The sequence below is a fragment of the Oryza glaberrima genome, chromosome 2, assembly GCF_000147395.1.
Source record: "Oryza glaberrima chromosome 2, OglaRS2, whole genome shotgun sequence".
Lineage (NCBI taxonomy): Eukaryota > Viridiplantae > Streptophyta > Magnoliopsida > Poales > Poaceae > Oryza > Oryza glaberrima.
Window position 1 is genome coordinate 30,844,023 of NC_068327.1, and position 17,008 is coordinate 30,861,030.

At 41.9% G+C, this 17,008-nt stretch overlaps 2 protein-coding genes across 4 annotated transcripts; both read left to right on the plus strand.

Annotated features, from left to right (window-relative positions):
* Positions 1–3,507: 3,507 nt before the first annotated feature.
* LOC127763889 (MADS-box transcription factor 22) lies at positions 3,508–9,358 on the plus strand. The gene is made up of 8 exons (XM_052288692.1): positions 3,508–3,986; positions 6,111–6,189; positions 6,865–6,926; positions 7,050–7,149; positions 7,226–7,267; positions 8,114–8,155; positions 8,246–8,403; positions 9,053–9,358. The coding sequence occupies exons 1-8, from the start codon at positions 3,805–3,807 to the stop codon at positions 9,075–9,077; spliced, it is 690 nt and encodes a 229-aa protein (XP_052144652.1). The 5' UTR covers positions 3,508–3,804; the 3' UTR covers positions 9,078–9,358.
* A 2,983-nt stretch (positions 9,359–12,341) lies between these two features.
* Positions 12,342–16,912, plus strand: LOC127763888 (peptidyl-prolyl cis-trans isomerase CYP40-like). Of its 3 annotated transcripts, none has more exons than XM_052288691.1 (10): positions 12,342–12,779; positions 14,489–14,989; positions 15,162–15,249; positions 15,365–15,417; positions 15,613–15,717; positions 16,003–16,078; positions 16,155–16,192; positions 16,279–16,359; positions 16,470–16,556; positions 16,670–16,912. In XM_052288691.1, the coding sequence occupies exons 1-9, from the start codon at positions 12,522–12,524 to the stop codon at positions 16,479–16,481; spliced, it is 1,212 nt and encodes a 403-aa protein (XP_052144651.1). In that variant the 5' UTR covers positions 12,342–12,521; the 3' UTR covers positions 16,482–16,556; positions 16,670–16,912. The 3 variants fall into 3 exon arrangements, with proteins under 3 accessions (XP_052144651.1, XP_052144650.1, XP_052144649.1); XM_052288690.1 differs by having other exon boundaries at positions 16,711–16,912; XM_052288689.1 differs by having other exon boundaries at positions 12,343–12,779; positions 16,637–16,912.
* Positions 16,913–17,008: the final 96 nt, after the last annotated feature.

Consider the following 17,008-nt stretch of genomic DNA (forward strand, 5'->3'; position numbering starts at 1 on the left):
GGCTTAATAGAATCGTCTCGCAGTTTCCAGACGGAATCTATAATGTATTTTATTATTAGTCTGTTTAATACTTTAAATGCGTGTCCATATATAAAAAAAATTTTAGCACGCGAACTAAACACAACCAAAGCATGAGAAAGCCTGCACTGGGGCAGGAGTGGGCTGTCGTGTCGTGCCATTGACTGCTGGAGACTAATAAATTATTGAATTTGCTAAATAATATATCTTTTTCATAATATATTTATTTTTCGTCGCTCTTATTAGTCACAGAGTAAATTTATTTTTCATCAATCATTACATTGGAGAAGTTTATGAAAATGAGAGGTAAATACATTTAGAGTAGATAGAGTAGAAAAATAATCGTATTGTAATTTGATAAAGTTGAGAGAGCATTTTAATTTTCTTATTGATATGCGTTGATAGATGAGAAATGAAATTATTTTAGAAAGGAGGAAACAACACACTAGAGAGTCAGAGGATATTGTTGACCCGTTAAATTCAGGTTAAGAATTATATCTAGACGGTGGACACATACAGATGGGGTGATGGCAACCGAGCCACGGAATCAACCATGAGCAGTGGATCAGTGTTGCCAGCGGGAGCAGACGAAGCGACTATTCGATGGTAGCTTGTGGTGTGGAGTCACACGAGATGGGGAAAACGGTAAGGCAGGTACACCCAGCTACCATGGGCGTGGGGAGGATGAGGGGTGAGGGGAATGAGTCCAATTTGACGGAGGGGGCTATGCACGAATCTTAAAGAGGATATACCAAAAGTCAAACGATATGGAGTTCGATTGGTTGTCTAGGTACTCTGTAACTTAATATTGATCTTAAATATAATAGTTGACCTAGATTGGTAGCCAAGAATAGCTACTCCATCCGCTCCAAAATATAAACATTTTTACACGGATGTCTACACCATTTGAACATGGTGTTATGGACCATAACATATGGTTGCTCATTGTCTCTGTATCTTATTGAATATAACCGCTATTGCTCGTTCCAGCATTTGTCCATAAAGACATGTAACTTACAGTAAATTCTTTTAAGGGTTTATTTAATAGGCGTCATTATAAATATGCATATTCAGATAAATGTCAATATAATTCATCTATTCGAGGTCATGCCACACAAATTTTACAAAATTAAAACCATGCCATCACCGTCATGTTTTTCATCTTCTTCCCCATCTGCGTGTGGGACTCACTCGTCAGGTTCATCTTCTTCCTCTATCCTCCTCTCTTCTATTTTTCCCCATCTCTATCCACCTCTTATCAGCTTTCTCCACACATTGCATTGAGAGCAAGAGCAAGGGCAAGGATGTATTGAGATTGATTTGACCTCCACCCCTTCTCCCCCCTCTGCTCCTCCTAGATGGCGACGTCTTTTCCAAATCCCTCACCTTTATTTCCTCCTTGCCTCCTCCTCATTCACCCTCTCTCCCGAGTCTAAACCCTAACCCTAGCGCAGCCACTTCCATGGCCACCGAGTACCGCACACCCGACCGCCTCCTATCCGCTGTTGCCCAGCGAGGAGCATGCGTAAAATCCGCCCAAGCTGGTGCTTGTTGTTGCCGCGACCCATGACGGCATCCGATTCTAGTATTACATGCTCGCCGGCGTTATCAAGCACACAACGATGTTCCCCGTCGACACCCTCAAGATGAACATGCAGGTCGGTGCCCCACCCTGTTGCTCGGTCTTGTCATTGGAGGCCGCCTTGTCTGGCTAAGTAGTGGACACATGTTAGCCAACATGAACAATAGATGACAATATGGATGACGCCGTGTGCATTGGTTTGAGTCCAAGCATGGAAGGTGGTGTGATGTGAAAGTTAATTTGTCATCCCTCGGTGCAAAGCGAAGGTATATATGAAACCGGGTGTAAAGGGAAAACAAAATAAATCTACCCGATGTTAAGTGCAATTTACTCTTTATTTATTTTTACTTATTTGATTATGCTGTAACCGAGTTGGATGGCAAACCGCGTATGGTGTGATAGATTTACTTCCACCATTATCCTCCTTTTTATCTCCTACATATGTGTTTACAGTTCGCTTATAGTATGCTGTTGTATATGCTCTCACTGCAAACTATAATTAATTAACCTGAAAAATATAACAAAGGTCCTTTCAGATTGCTGCCGAGTCTAAGGGCTCATTCGGAATGTAGAATTGAAAAAAATATACGAATAGGAAAAATATAGGAATAGGATAGGAATGCAAGTGTAAAACAGATGATTTGAAAACATAGGAATTTCATGTGAATAGGTGTGGATGGAGTAAAGGAAAAACATAGGAATCTTTAGAAGAAAATAGGTGCACTATTACAAAATTATCACATACTACTAGTGAATTAAACAACATTAATCAACCTAATAATGTGCTTTAGTTGCTTGATGGCATGATTTGCCTCGTTCCCACGCGAAGGGAGAGAAAAAAGAGGTCAGCATGGATGTTTTTCTTCCTATGATCTTCCAGTGATATGGCTAGCGTAGGAAATTTCCCTATGTATTTCCTACAAACATTTTCCTGTGATCCAAATAACGCCACAGTAAAGCAATCCATAGGAACCCAAATCCTTCATTTTTTCTGTGTTTCTCCTCTATTCTGAATAAGCCCTAAAGAAATTCAAGCAGGCACCTGAACGCCGGCCAATTAGTGCCAGCGCAAACAGCCGATCGCTGAGAAAATGTGAATAAGGCAAGGCGCGAACTCTGGAAAGCGCTAGAGAGAGGTCGGCCGGCGACCCAACAACACACCACCACCGGCCTCGCGCCCGCGGCGCACACAAGATCGCCACAGCGCCGTGGTCGGAACAGCGAATCCGGGCCGCCTGCAGGCACAGGCGGCAGTGCCACCTCCCCACCCCCCCAATCCGCTGCGTTTCCCTCTGGCCTCGTCCCTTCCCAACAAACAAACCCGCCACCACACGGCGCCCAGCGCCCGTGCTCTCCTCTCCTCTCCTCTCCTCTCCTCTACCCGCCCAGCCCAGCCGCCCATCCCCCCTCCTTTCCGCGGTCCTTTTGCTTGGTTCAGCACGCACGCGGGCACGCGGCACGCCATCACCGCGCGGCCGGCCGCCTGCTGCTGCTACAGCCAGTGGAGTACTGTTCTGGGCCGGCCGCGCCGCCCGAAGCCACCACCCTTTCCTTTTCCGGAAGCCTCCCCAATCCTCCGCCATTCCCCGCATAGCGCCCCATGCCCCTACCGACCATAGCCTCCCAATCCCCCATCGCCTAGCTGCTTCGCCGTTTATTTTAAGATTTTTCTTTGGGTTGTGAGTAAGGCTTGGTGGGGCCCAGCTCACGGTTCCTTCTGGCATAAACAATGACTTGGGCCGGCCCGCCTGCCCGCCCCGTGGCCTCGCCATCCGACACTGTGCCTCTCATCCCGCGATTAGTATATTTTTGCTGTTTTTTATGGGTGAAAAACTGTGTGGGCTCTCTCGTTGGGTTGCTATCCGTCCACCCGTCCATTCATCCTCGCCTTTGCCAGTTGCGGTGTTGCCCCCCTCGCTTTATTTATGTCGACCTGCCAATAGGAGCAAGTCCCCGTCTCGAGACACCAGCCGCGCCGCGCCTCGCCTCGCCTCACCTCACCTCACCCTCCGCCTCGTCTCCTTCCCCCCTTTCCTCAACCCACGCACGCCCTCTCTCCCATCCCAGCCGTAGCCGCGCCGTGACTTGTCTCGATCGGCGGCGAGGAGGAGGGCTTCCGTTCCCTGGCCGGTGGGGGAGGATCAGGCGGGGGGGCGGCGGGGAGGGGGAGGAGATCGGTCTCGGTCGATCCGCGCGCGGCGGCGATGGCGCGGGAGAGGCGGGAGATAAAGAGGATAGAGAGCGCGGCGGCGCGGCAGGTCACCTTCTCCAAGCGCCGGCGCGGCCTGTTCAAGAAGGCCGAGGAGCTCTCCGTGCTCTGCGACGCCGACGTCGCGCTCATCGTCTTCTCCTCCACGGGGAAGCTATCCCACTTCGCAAGCTCCAGGTATGCTGTTCTACTCCCACGCCTGGATATCTCTCGACTCCGCTTCGTCTCCCGCGTTTCGATAGATCTAGCTAGGCGCGTTTCCTCCCCCGGTCTCCCTTTGACTTCGATGTCTAAGATCCATCCGCCTGGGCTAGGGTTTAACACGGGATATTTTAACTAGTAGCACGGATCTCACCATTTCCACCCGTTCAGAAAAATCAATACAGTTTTAGAACGACTCGTGGTTACTTTCGCCCCCTTTAGATGTAGGGGATTTACTGTAGTGTATGTAGTCTGCACCTGTACTTTTGCAGATTATTTTCGAGGTGTTCTTTTTTTGGTGCATGAGTAGCCCATCTTATTTGGCCATTCCTACTGGAAATATCGTACGACAACTCCTGTTATTTGCTGTTTATGTGCGCGTGGAGTTAATCGATGTGTGTGTCGCAGTAGTGCTGTGTTGGTGATAAAGCTAGCTAGCTCTGCTGATAGCCTACGGTCGTACGTGTGATTTTATGTGCTGATGCGTCGCGTTTTACCCTCTGATCAATGGGGGGTCTCGTGTTTTGTGCACGGAAAACCTCGCTTCCTGTTGTTGTTTTCTTTTGCAATGTGTTAAATCATTGCAGAACTGTTGTTTGATGAGAAATATCCTGTTGTTGTTTTCTTTTGCAATGTGTTAAATCATTGCAGAGCTGTTGTTTGATGAGAAATATCCTGTTGTTGTTTTCTTTTGCAATGTGTTAAATCATTGCAGAGCTGTTGTTTGATGAGAAATATGGTAGTCTCCTACACGTATCGTTCGTCATATCCATCTCGCCTTATTTGAGGACAATGCTTTCCTCATTGCAATCCCTTTTCAGCGCCTTAATTAGGTATTATACTGTTATGCTGTATCGCTATATGTATTTACATCGTGCTGTTCAGTCTTGTTTGCGGCTGTACAATATGAGTTTGTTTATGATATACTCGCCCTTTAATTTGTTACTCATGATAACAAACTGAAATAATTTACTCATAGATCTTTATCTTGCATGTATCCATTTCGAAAAGTTTCCTTTGTCTTAATAAAAGAAATGTTGTACTAGTACATATCTTATTATATCTTCATGTACCTGTCCATCACTTCATCGTCACTATATATATATATATATACAAACAAAAATGGTGTTAGCTAGAATTCTCTTTTGCTGAGAAAGTATCTTAATTATTATTTCAGGTTTGTTAATTTGCATCAATTTATAATACCTTAACTTCTTTTACTTCAAACAGGGATTTTGTTAAACAATTGCAATTTGTTTTGTGTAAATTTAAGTACATCATTTTTCATTTCTTCGATGAATGTAGATTATCTCAGATAAGATAACCTGATACTTCCTTTACTCTTCTACATATGAATTTGTTTAGTTCATATCATATATAAAAGAATGGACGGAGTATGTTTTTTATGGTTTTACATCAGTTGTCAGTAGCACAACTTAAGCAAGGATTCAACTTCTCTTGATGTACTTTTTTAGAAATGTGCACATATACAACTTAATTTCATCCATGGTACAATTTATTTTTAGTTCATTTCTACAAACTAGAGTTAAGTGTTGGAAGAAGATAAAGAATAAACTGGGATGGCTGGTACTGTTATATGTGGACAATCATTCAGCCTTGGTAGCATTTAAATATGTTCATTTTACCTGGTAGTGAGTACTGGTAGAATCCATAAATCGTGCTTCTATCAATAAAAAATCACACTCTATAATATTAATTCAATTTTGGAGCTGCAAGGCTTGGTTTATCTAAGAAGTTACTATTTATAAACTAACATTTGTCTTGATTATTTGTTCTACAGTTGGACAATGTATCGATCCTTTCTTCTACATTTGGATGCCATAATATCTGATTTTCTTACTGTTTTCTTTTTCAGTGCTTAATTCCTATATGTCTGTCAATATCAACTTACCCGTGTTAATTTGACCAGGGAAAACCACTTTCATTTCTCAAGATTACTCCTGCAATGTTATAGACTTGTAGTCTACTTGGCCCGTGCCTTTATAATTATGAACATTCATGTATAATTTATGTTCTATTTTCGTTTTATCTGATGGTCTGTGGCCTACTGTGGTATTGATGATGCCTTCTGTTGGACAGTATGAATGAAATCATTGACAAGTACAACACACATTCTAATAATCTGGGGAAAGCAGAACAGCCTTCGCTCGACTTGAATGTATGTGAATCATCTTATCATACTGTGTTAATAGTAAATACTGTTCTTCATATATATTGCATCTTAATGTTGCCTAACTACATATAGTAGTATTAGATAATGGTTCAAAATGGGTCATTTTATGTCCATGGCCTTAGGGTGGCACAATAGCAAAATATTCATATTTAGGTTTTCACATCTGGTAGCATTATGATCTTATTTCTGTACCCTAAAATTTTACAAATTAAACTTAAAAAAACAATCGCATATGTGGATCCTTTCAAAGTTCTCAGTATGCTCTAATGATGTCTGTTTTGTTGGTTGTGTGTTAAATATGTAAATTATTTGTTTTAATTTTTTGTTGCTGGATTTTTTTTAAAAAAATTAATACTTGCAGAAACAATTTACATCTCTCACTTCCTCATAATTTTGGTGATACACTATAAATTAACATTATTAAATAATATAGTTCTCTATCTTTTTCTATTGTATCTTGAGAAAAATTCCCTGGAATTGGTACACTATAGCACAATACTAATTCTGTTTTTTCATGGATCATGAACTCAAATTTAGTACTGTTAGTAGTAATTAGTGCTCAGGCATGATGTAATAGGCGCCTTAAACTTATGCAGATATATTTTCTAAATGCTACTTATGCAGATAGTTAATACTAACAGTTCAATCTTTTCTTTTCAGTTAGAACATAGCAAGTATGCACATTTGAATGAGCAACTTGCGGAAGCTAGTCTCCGGCTTAGGTCAGTTCTTTTAACCTTTTTTTTTAAAAAAAAATGTTATACTTGAGGCATTTGTTCTCAGATCCTTTATTCTTGAGGCATTTATTCTCAAATGTATATCATTGGTACATGAACAAATTGTAGACAAATGAGAGGTGAGGAGCTTGAGGGATTGAGCATTAATGAACTCCAGCAGCTAGAGAAGAACCTGGAAGCTGGTCTGCACAGGGTGATGCTGACAAAGGTTTGGTGATCATCACCCAGACTCATCACGTAGCTCGTACTATGAGCAACTTATTGATTGCTATATGATTTTGCAGGATCAACAATTTATGGAGCAGATCAGTGAACTCCAGCGGAAGGTACCACCTGTTGCTAGATTAACCCTGAATCATCAATGTAGCTTGGCAACATATAATTTGTTTTTTCTTGCAAAAGTAGAACCTTTAAAGAAGACTGTGTTGCATACAAGTATCCGTTGCTGGCTTATTTGTAGTTCATTCTTTCCAATACATCACTGTGTAAAAAGTTGATTTATAGTTCTCTCCAATACAGAGTGAAATCACTTATAATTTTACTGTTGCATCTTGCATGACTAATATATGCTGCCACCTTCTGCCTTTTCTTGCAAGATGGCACATGCATCTGTTCAAGCAAATTTACTAAATCATCACCACCCTGGCCTTTTCCCCATGGATGAGTCGGAATTTTGAACTAAATTCCCTGCCCAACCCTTGGAAGTCTGGGGGTTTTGTTCATGCCGGAGAAGTCCTTAGCGATTAAAAACAATTTCTTCTAGTCCTTATTGTTTCAATTTTACCAAATTATATTGGCGTTTTAAGTCATGTCCCTTCTTCCCCCAAATTGAAACATTGATTTTGACTATCTTGAAGATCAAATTAGAGGGTACCCATTGGATAAAATAACTAATTTAAATGGAAATTGTACTTTAGTTTTTCTGTCCTGCATCATTTACCATTTGCCCATTTACATACATTTAAGTATTGTAGATGTTTCTTGCTGTGTTGGAAACTGATCAAACAGTACCATTTCTTGGGAAATGCAATCTTATAGTTAAAAAAAGAATCTACAATAGATTCTACCGCATCCAAAATGTTCTTGTGCCTGCTTGTTTTTATTCAAACCCTTACCAATTGAAATAAGAGAACATTATAATTATGTGTTGCATACTCTCTGTTGCACTGCAGAGTTCACAGCTGGCAGAGGAGAACATGCAACTCAGAAACCAGGTATAAATTTTACTTCTGTAAGCTCTTGGTTTGTTGAGGACTTAAGACCAGTCCATCTGAACACATTCGTTTTCTTGGTACTGAATACAGGTATCCCAGATATCACCAGCTGAGAAGCAAGTTGTTGATACTGAAAATTTTGTTACCGAAGAAGGACAGTCTTCTGAATCTGTGATGACTGCATTGCATTCTGGAAGTTCACAGTCGCAGGATAATGATGATGGCTCGGATGTATCCCTGAAATTAGGGTGAGTTTCTGATCACTTTGTTTATGTGCTGAAGTTAAATTCCAATTCAAGTTTCAGGAATATTGGTCATATGATTATTTGGTTTAATGGATTTTAAGGATGTGATTGGTGACTTTAATCCTTAGATGTATTATCATATTATCAACAGGCAAGATAATCCATTTATATTATTATTAAACTTTATTTTGTATACATGGATACAAATTGTGTGTCGTGTTTTTCTGGGTATTGTTTGAGACCGAGCTATGGCCTTTTGCTAATTCTTATTTTCTTATAAATCCAGATATGTGTACCTTTTTTTTTAAAAGATACATGTATACTTAATACACATTTGATAAATGCTTTTTTTTCTCTTCCTTAAGCTATACTATTTTATTTCATTCCGCATGTCCTAATACTTGGCAAATGTAGTTAAGCCACATTTGGTTCTCTAATTGCTTATTTTCTTTTTCTTAATTAAGCTATACTTTGTTTCATGTCCTAATACTTGGCAAATGTAGTTAAGCCACATTTGGTTCTCTGATTGGTTTGAGAAGAAGGATGGAATTTGAATTCTTGCCTGGGGGTGTACTCAACTACGTTTGATTACTTGTATTTGCCCTTCAGTATTTTGTTCATTTCGATTTTTCTTCAACTCTACAATTTGCAGGCTGCCTTGTGGTGCATGGAAGTAACTGAAAGGAAAAAAAAAGCATCCTTGCAGATCTGGTTGGAGTCGTTGCGGCATCCAGGGGAGAAACGCTTGTGTTATTCCCAAACCCAGACTGCAATAATATAATCTTGCGTTGGAAGCGAGATCAGTTAACCTGATTTATCATCCTTGTGGCTGCATGATGCGATGTTCCGCTTGTACTGTTCGCTAGGATCTTGACTAAACTTTGAGATCTATGTGCCGTTTAATTATCCCATCGCTATTGGCACTCCTTATGCGATAATCATATATGCACTTTGTTGCTATCTTAATTATGATGCGTCTTTTGCAGCGTTCTAAGTATGATCTTGCGCTATCTTGCATTCTTGCGTAATATATATACATTGTCGCTGTCGTTAGATTTCAGTTCTTAGCTAGCAGCCACTAGTTGGTGTTAATAGCTTTTCCTTTTCCTTTCCCTTTTCTTTTCATGATTTACCTGTCACGCTATTACGCGGGCTGCAATTTGTTGCTTGAGATATGCTCTGCATGGAAGAACACTATTGCAGATGCGCTCCAGCATTGATTTTCATTATGGGATACTAACGGGGTATATGTTGCTGTGTGCTACAGATGTACAGCGACGCAGCAGAAAAGGTGACAGCTGCAGTATCTGTACTGATCTTTCCATCTAATATTAAAAAATCTATATCTTTCCGTTTGCTCGCATATCCTTCTATTTTGGATTAAGAGCCTCACCGTTTGACTTATCTGCGGAATAAGCCAAATGGTATATTTGCAAACGAAAAATAATTTGTAAATAAAACTTTTATATATGTATTCTTAGCGATGTAAAAGCAAAGGCTAAAAAAATAAACGTCGATGAAAAAAACTTAAAATCGGCTTCAAATTTAAGGTTAAAAATTTAAATTTTGGTTAATAAGTATAAGCATAAGTGAAAAGATGAGACCGTAAAGGGTTGGATTTCAGTTGCCAGATTTATTCATCAGCTAGAGAATTAATCCATATTTGGTTCACTGTAGCATCGCCTTTGTTCATCTCATTGGTATAAGAAAATAAGTTTAATCTGTATATATAACAATTGCATATTAAAATTGTCTTTAGAAACGTTTTTTCCAATATTGATTTTTTTTACTATCATATCTTGATCTAATAAAACAGATCAAAATAGCATCTCAAATATTGTAAAAATAACATGCCCAAAGGAAAGTTACTACCTCCATCCTCGTTCTCAAAAGGACGATGTAACATGTGCAATCAAACCATGATTTAAAATGTGAAACTTATATTGCTAACTTCATCCTAAAATATAGTAATTTCTAACTATATAATATTTATATATGGATAAGTGTTTGTTGGGATACATAACCAGCAAATATATATTTTAGGATGGAGGGATTTGTTAAAAAAAACTTTCATTTAGTTTTAGTTAAAAAAAACTTTTTAATCAAAGTTTAGGATGTACTTGAAATTTTTCATATAGTTTAGGAGTATATGGAATTTTTTATTTAAAATAATTCTATATAGTTTAGAAAATTTGTGATAAAATTTGTGCATTAGATTGTTGATATCTCTTGTGTTTGATTTGGGGGTGAGATAAGTACCCTATTTTTTTAGAATATGATGGTTACATTATCGGTTAGATATGAGGGATGGAAGAGTCTGTGACCCATGTCAACGAGTTGAGAGGAATTGGGTTGGATTGGTCCGGGCCCCTCAATTTTTAATGTGTGAAGCCAATCCGGATCTTAGAGAAATATTCTCCTTGTTAACCATCCCACGTAACCCCAAACCAAACACCTCGACCCAATCTAACACATGCTTAAAAACTGAGGTTGTGTGATAGTGGATTTTGAACAGTTCTTGTTCACTCTATTCTCAATTCTCATAAGCTGACAAACATGGCCCACTTCCCAGCTCTCCCAGAAAGCAGCAAACATCTATCCAACCAATGAACCAACCAACACAAGTCAATAACACGACATACTACTCCTACATTGCTATTCATCTCATCATAGCATCTCCAACAGCTTCTCCATTTCACTCTTCAAGCTAAATTTTAGCCATTATAATAAAAAAACGTGCTCCAATAACATTTCCAACTGGCCAAAACCCTTCCTCCACTAGCCAAATTTGGTCAGCCAAAAATCACTAGGCAACCGTGGGCCCTACACACATTCCTCCTCCCATCTCCTCTCCGGCTCCTCTCTCGCATCGGCTCGACAACGCAGTTCTCCAAGCTCTCGGCGCCGTCGCCTGCCGTGACCTCCACCGTCCTCCACGCCGTAGCCAGCCATAGCCGCCGCTATCCTCCGCGCCATCGTCCGCCGCCGTCCTCCGTGCCGTAGCCTCTGCTAAGTAGCTAGCCACCCCGAACGTCTCTCTCACTTCTGCTAGTGCTCCGCTCTCCTCTGCTGCTCAGCTCCACGGCGTGCGCGTCTCTCTCGCTGTCTTGTCTCCGCACCGATGCCGCCGGAGCGCGCTATCCTCTTAAGCCGCACCCTCTCGCAGATGAGCTCCAAGCACCGCTCCGCCGCCGCCGCTGCTCCCGCGGCTGTTGAAGACGTCGTCGGGGTCTAGTGGCGGTGGCAGGCAAGGTGCCAGTGTCGAGGTACGTGCTGAGGTTGTCGTCGTCGCCCGCCGCGACAGCCGCTGCCTCCACTCCATCTCTACCCCCTCCCCATTGCTGAGGTCGTCGTCGTCGCCGCGAGCCTCTGCCGTCGTTGTGAGCCTCTGCGCAGTTGCCATCGCCGCATTCGAGGTAGAGGGCGTGGGGAGGAGACAGTAGTACATGAGGAGGAAGAAGAAAGATGTAGCGAAGGATGACAAATGGGTCCCATTTGTCAAATACTTATAATGGGGATGATAGATGGAGAGGCTGTTGGAGCGAGTAGCTAGTTTGAATAGCCAAATTAGATGGAAAGTTGGTTATATAGGTGTTTATAGAGTTCGATTTGGAGAGGCTGTTGGAGACAGGGTTTCCCAAACCGCCGGTGCTGGGGTTACCGCGCCCCGGCGGTAAGCACGGTTACCGCAGTAACCGCAAAAAACCATGAAAAACCGTGCAAAATTTATCAAAAATTCAAATTATTTTTTAAATTTATTTGAATTTAAGGAGGTTACTGCAATATTTATATTACCGTACCCTGCGGTAAACCCAGTAACCATGCGGTTACCACCGTAGGAGAAATTCTAGTTGAAGATGCTCTCACGCCCACACAGAGGTCCCCCTCCGCCCCCTCTGCTGTCCCCCTCCCTCCTTATTTGAATCGAGTAATCAACCGCACCGCCCCTCCCCCATCCCACAGTACACACAGGCGCCGTCCCGCAACGACACACACAGCCCACGAGGCCACGACTCTCTCCCTCCCCCTCCCCCTCTCCCTCCTCTCGCCGTGAGCGGAACACGAGGCAACGCCGCCACCTCGAGAAGCGCGTCGCCCTCTAGGGTTTTAGAGCAGCAGCGATGGAGGGCGGTGGGGAGGGCACCACCACCGCCGCGGCGGCGGCGGCGGTGGCTGCGGGGAAGGAGGAGGAGGCGGAGGTGGTGGTGGTGAGGAACCCGAGGTGCTACCTCGACGTGAGCATCGGCGGGGATATGGAGGGGCGGATCGTGGTGGAGCTCTACGCCTCCGTGGCCCCTCGCACGGCGGAGAACTTCCGCGCGCTCTGCACCGGCGAGAAGGGCGTCAGCGCCGCCACCGGCGTGCCGCTTCACTACAAGGTTTGTCCTGGTTTGGCGGTCCGTGTGCTACCCGTAGTTTTTCCTGGTTGCAGCCTTGGAGGGTCGACGCGTGAGAGGATGCCGGCTGCGGTGCGATTGATCGTAGTTGGGGGGTGTTTAAGCTATCCGAGTTGGGGATTGTGTGGTTTCGCAGATGAATTTGATGCTGTTTGCGTACTAGTGCGATTTCCACCTGACGATTATGATTTGGTTGTGTGCTCACAGAGGTTCGCATGATTCAGTAACTATCGCGTTCCATAGATTTTTATTCAGTACCGCTGCCATTTTAACTTTGTTACTTAGCGCAATTTCCGCACAAACCTCGCGGTGAACATTTGCACACTTGCAGCACATTTACTGCTGAGCAAGTTGATCCCCAAATCCAACACAAATCCGTTTGCATGGTCCATTTGGTCGATGGAAATAGTATTTTCAGGTGTCTGCACGTTGCAATTGGTTGTTTCAGCTTTAGCTTTGATTTGTCCCCTTCTGTAACAACGCCATTCCAAGTCCTCGCAGGCCTTTTGTTTTGATTCGACAACTTTGCTTTCGCTGACATTGTTACGGTGTGTGCCTATTGTTAGTTCTCATGTTTGGCGCTAGTACTTTGTATCGTTCCAGTTAGTGTTAACTGCTTTTAATCCATATGGCTTATCTTTGCTTTAGTACTAGTGATAGTGATGTGCTTCATGTGCCACTGCCTACAACTGGTCCCGGTACTCAAATTATGGTCCTATGGCCCTCCTTTAGTTTTGACGTCATCTCACTACTCACTTGCATGGTGGCCTACCTACTTTCTTATCTGATCTTATGATGTACACGCTGAAACATAAAGCACCTTAGTTTTTTTTTTCTTTTCAAATTTGCATGCCTTTACTTTCTGTGGCTTTATTGTTGGCAATGTTACAATGTACTACATATTCCTGAAATGCTTAAGCAGAGCACTGCCATGTTTAGCCTGAAATGCGCACGCACACGCACAAGACTCAACTCTTTTGATAATTTCGACCATGTGCCAGGGTTCAAAAAGTTGGACATGATAAGAATACTTTCTCACAGTTATGTCTGCACTAGGTGGACATGATACTATTCCGATTGTAGATTAGCCTTAAAGCAGCATCTGTCTGCACTAGGTGGACCAAGGTTTGTGTAGTATCTATTATTTGGGAAGTAATCCAAGGACAAACTATATGGCTGTAAGAGAATCATATGCGGATCTGGTTCAATATGGTCAACATTTTTAAGTGAGGCTTGGTATTTAAAAGCTAAGCTTAGGTTCTTTAGTCGTCAGTTGGAATGATGATGGCAAGGAAACACTAAGTGCAGTAATAGTGAAAAGTCCTACTTGACTGTTGGGGGGGGGGGGGGGGGGGGGCGACAGGGATCCAACTGCGTAATCTGTGGTTCTCTACTTTATTTTGTAGTGGTGGGGACTCTAGATGTTGGCTATCCTTCCACTTAACTGTTGTGGCTATGATGCTAATTGGACAGAGTTAGCATCATTCTTAACCTTGAAAGGTTACAATGGCCATCCATTCTTTGCTGAAAGAAAGACCATGATTAGCCTTTGTTACATTATTTCTTAATGTTCACAATAGTTTTCCTTTCTTTTTTACCATTGTGAATCATCGGATCTTTAACTTCCAAAAAGGTTTTACTGACTGCGTCAACCAATCTTTTTTTTTCTTTTGGTGTTTTTACTCCTCCAGGGTTCATGTATTCACCGGATTGTCAAAGGTTTTATGGTGCAAGGTGGGGATATTACCGCTGGTGATGGAACTGGGGGAGAGTCAATATATGGATTGAATTTTGAGGATGAAAATTTTGTCCTGAAGCATGAGAGGAAAGGGATGTTATCAATGGCTAATGCTGGTCCCGATACAAATGGATCTCAGTTTTTCATCACTACAACCCGAACACCACACCTTGATGGGAAACATGTTGTTTTTGGAAGGGTTATAAAAGGAATGGGGGTGGTTCGCTCAATGGAACATGTTTCTGTTGGAGAATCTGACCGTCCAATTACTGATATTGTTATTGTTGATTGCGGAGAACTACCAGAAGGTGCCAGTGATGGAGTTGTGAACTTTTTCAGTGATGGTGACATGTATCCTGATTGGCCAAATGATCTCGAAGAAAAACCTGCAGAAATTTCTTGGTGGATGACTGCTGTTGACTCTGCAAAATCTTTTGGAAATGAATATTTCAAGGTATGCACTTCCTTTAGCATCCTTTGGAAATTTTCTTTAGGTCATATGAGGAAATTCTCACTGCAGCATTATGTCTTGCATTGTTAGAATGTTAGTTGCATCATCGTATGTTATATAGTACCGGATGATGCTCATGTCCGGAGCTTGTAACTGAAGTTTCTTCACTGTGCAGAAAAAAGATTACAAGACAGCCCTCAAAAAGTACAGAAAAGCTATGAGATACTTAGATCTTTGCTGGGAGAAAGAAGAGATAGATGAAGGTAGGTATTTTTTTTTCTTTTCCTATCAGTCTTCAATTTTGTTAATTTTATCATTTGATACTTATAGACCGAGGCATATCGTACTAGCTGATTCTAACAGCTTATTGATGTGCAGAGAAGAGCTCAGCACTACGGAAGACAAAGTCAATTATACTCACAAATAGTTCTGTAAGTCCCACAACTAACCACTTGTTGCATGACAAATCATAATTCACAAGTTTCTTCCCTTTCGTAATAAATATGAGAAATTATACTGATGAGACATTATTCATTAGTGCTTTCTGAATTGCATCTAATGTTATTACATTTCCTGTAAATTTTAGCCTCTGCTGTAAATATTGAATCCACTTATGACTTGTTCAGGCTTGCAAGCTGAAGTTGGGAGATTTGAAAGGTGCTTTACTAGATGCAGACTTTGCATTGCGTGAAGGGGAGGGAAACCCAAAAGCTTTTTTCCGTCAAGGACAGGTTAGTGTTACACTGTTACTGTTGGGTGTCATATTACCTGAGATAGCAAAATCTTAATTTGTGGAGTTGTTGTGCATGAGGCTGTGCTTAAAAAGCCACATTTGCATACTTTTGTATGCATTAGCAATGCAGCACTACAATCTACATATAATCCTGTTTTACTTGATAAAATATTATCTGCAATTCTTGTTTTTGTTGTTGCTGGGAGGATTTGTTCTTAGTGCCTTCATAGTGAGTTCAAATTTCCAGATTTAACGCAGTTTAACATGATACTGGGATTTGCAGGCACGCATCGCACTCAATGATATTGATGCTGCAGTTGAGAGCTTCAAGCATGCTCTGCAGTTGGAGCCAAACGATGGTTTGTTCCTTGCCCACTCAATTGGCTATTAAGTTTCTTCATTGGAAGTTTATATATTTTGTGTTCATAAATCTAGGAGGAATTAAGCGGGAGCTGGCTGCTGCAAAAAAGAAGGTTAGTCCATTGAGTTCATGAATCTTTGGACTAATGGATGTTCCTTCATTGAAGATGTTATTGATCTGTCACCGACATTATCGCAGATTGCTGACAGACGGGATCAGGAGCGGAAAGCATTTTCTAGGATGTTCCAACCATCAGGAGGTTCAGAGAAGATCGATGAAGTACTCTTCTGATACCACATTCACCATTTGGAATCTTTTGTTTGGATCTTTGGCATAACATCGGTAGAGGATGTGTCATTTGGATGATAGTTTGTTTTGTTTTTCTGCAGGAGAATAACTGATCGGCTTAAGTTCAACGTTTTGTAGTTCTCTTCATGACACATACTGGTGCTGCCTGGTGAAAAAATAGAGTTCAGGTTGCTCTTACAGCCCACAGCCACTATTCCTTCGAAGTTTGTGTTGTTTCAATATACTGACTCCATTTTTATGCTTTCAGGTGATGGATGAGAGAGTTTTTGCATAACAGAAGGTGATGGATGAGAGAGTTATGCAGTTTTTGCATAACAGAAGGTGATGGATGAGAGAGTTTTTGCATAACAGAAACAACTCCCATGGTTGAAAATAGTTTTGGTCTTTTGGACACCAAGCCTTATGTTTTGCAGTATAGAGTTTGCCACAATGCTATCGTAGGAAATGTCTGGCGGATTGAATTGTCAAACTCTTGGAAAGGCCTTTTGAATGACCAATCCTGTTAACGAAACATTGTTGGCAAGTGTTCTCGCGTGTGGTTCGCTTAACTTTGCCTTTTGCTGTGTGGTGTGTGCTCTTGTTATGGATAGCCTTTTTAGTTTTGTTCGCGTTACAACTC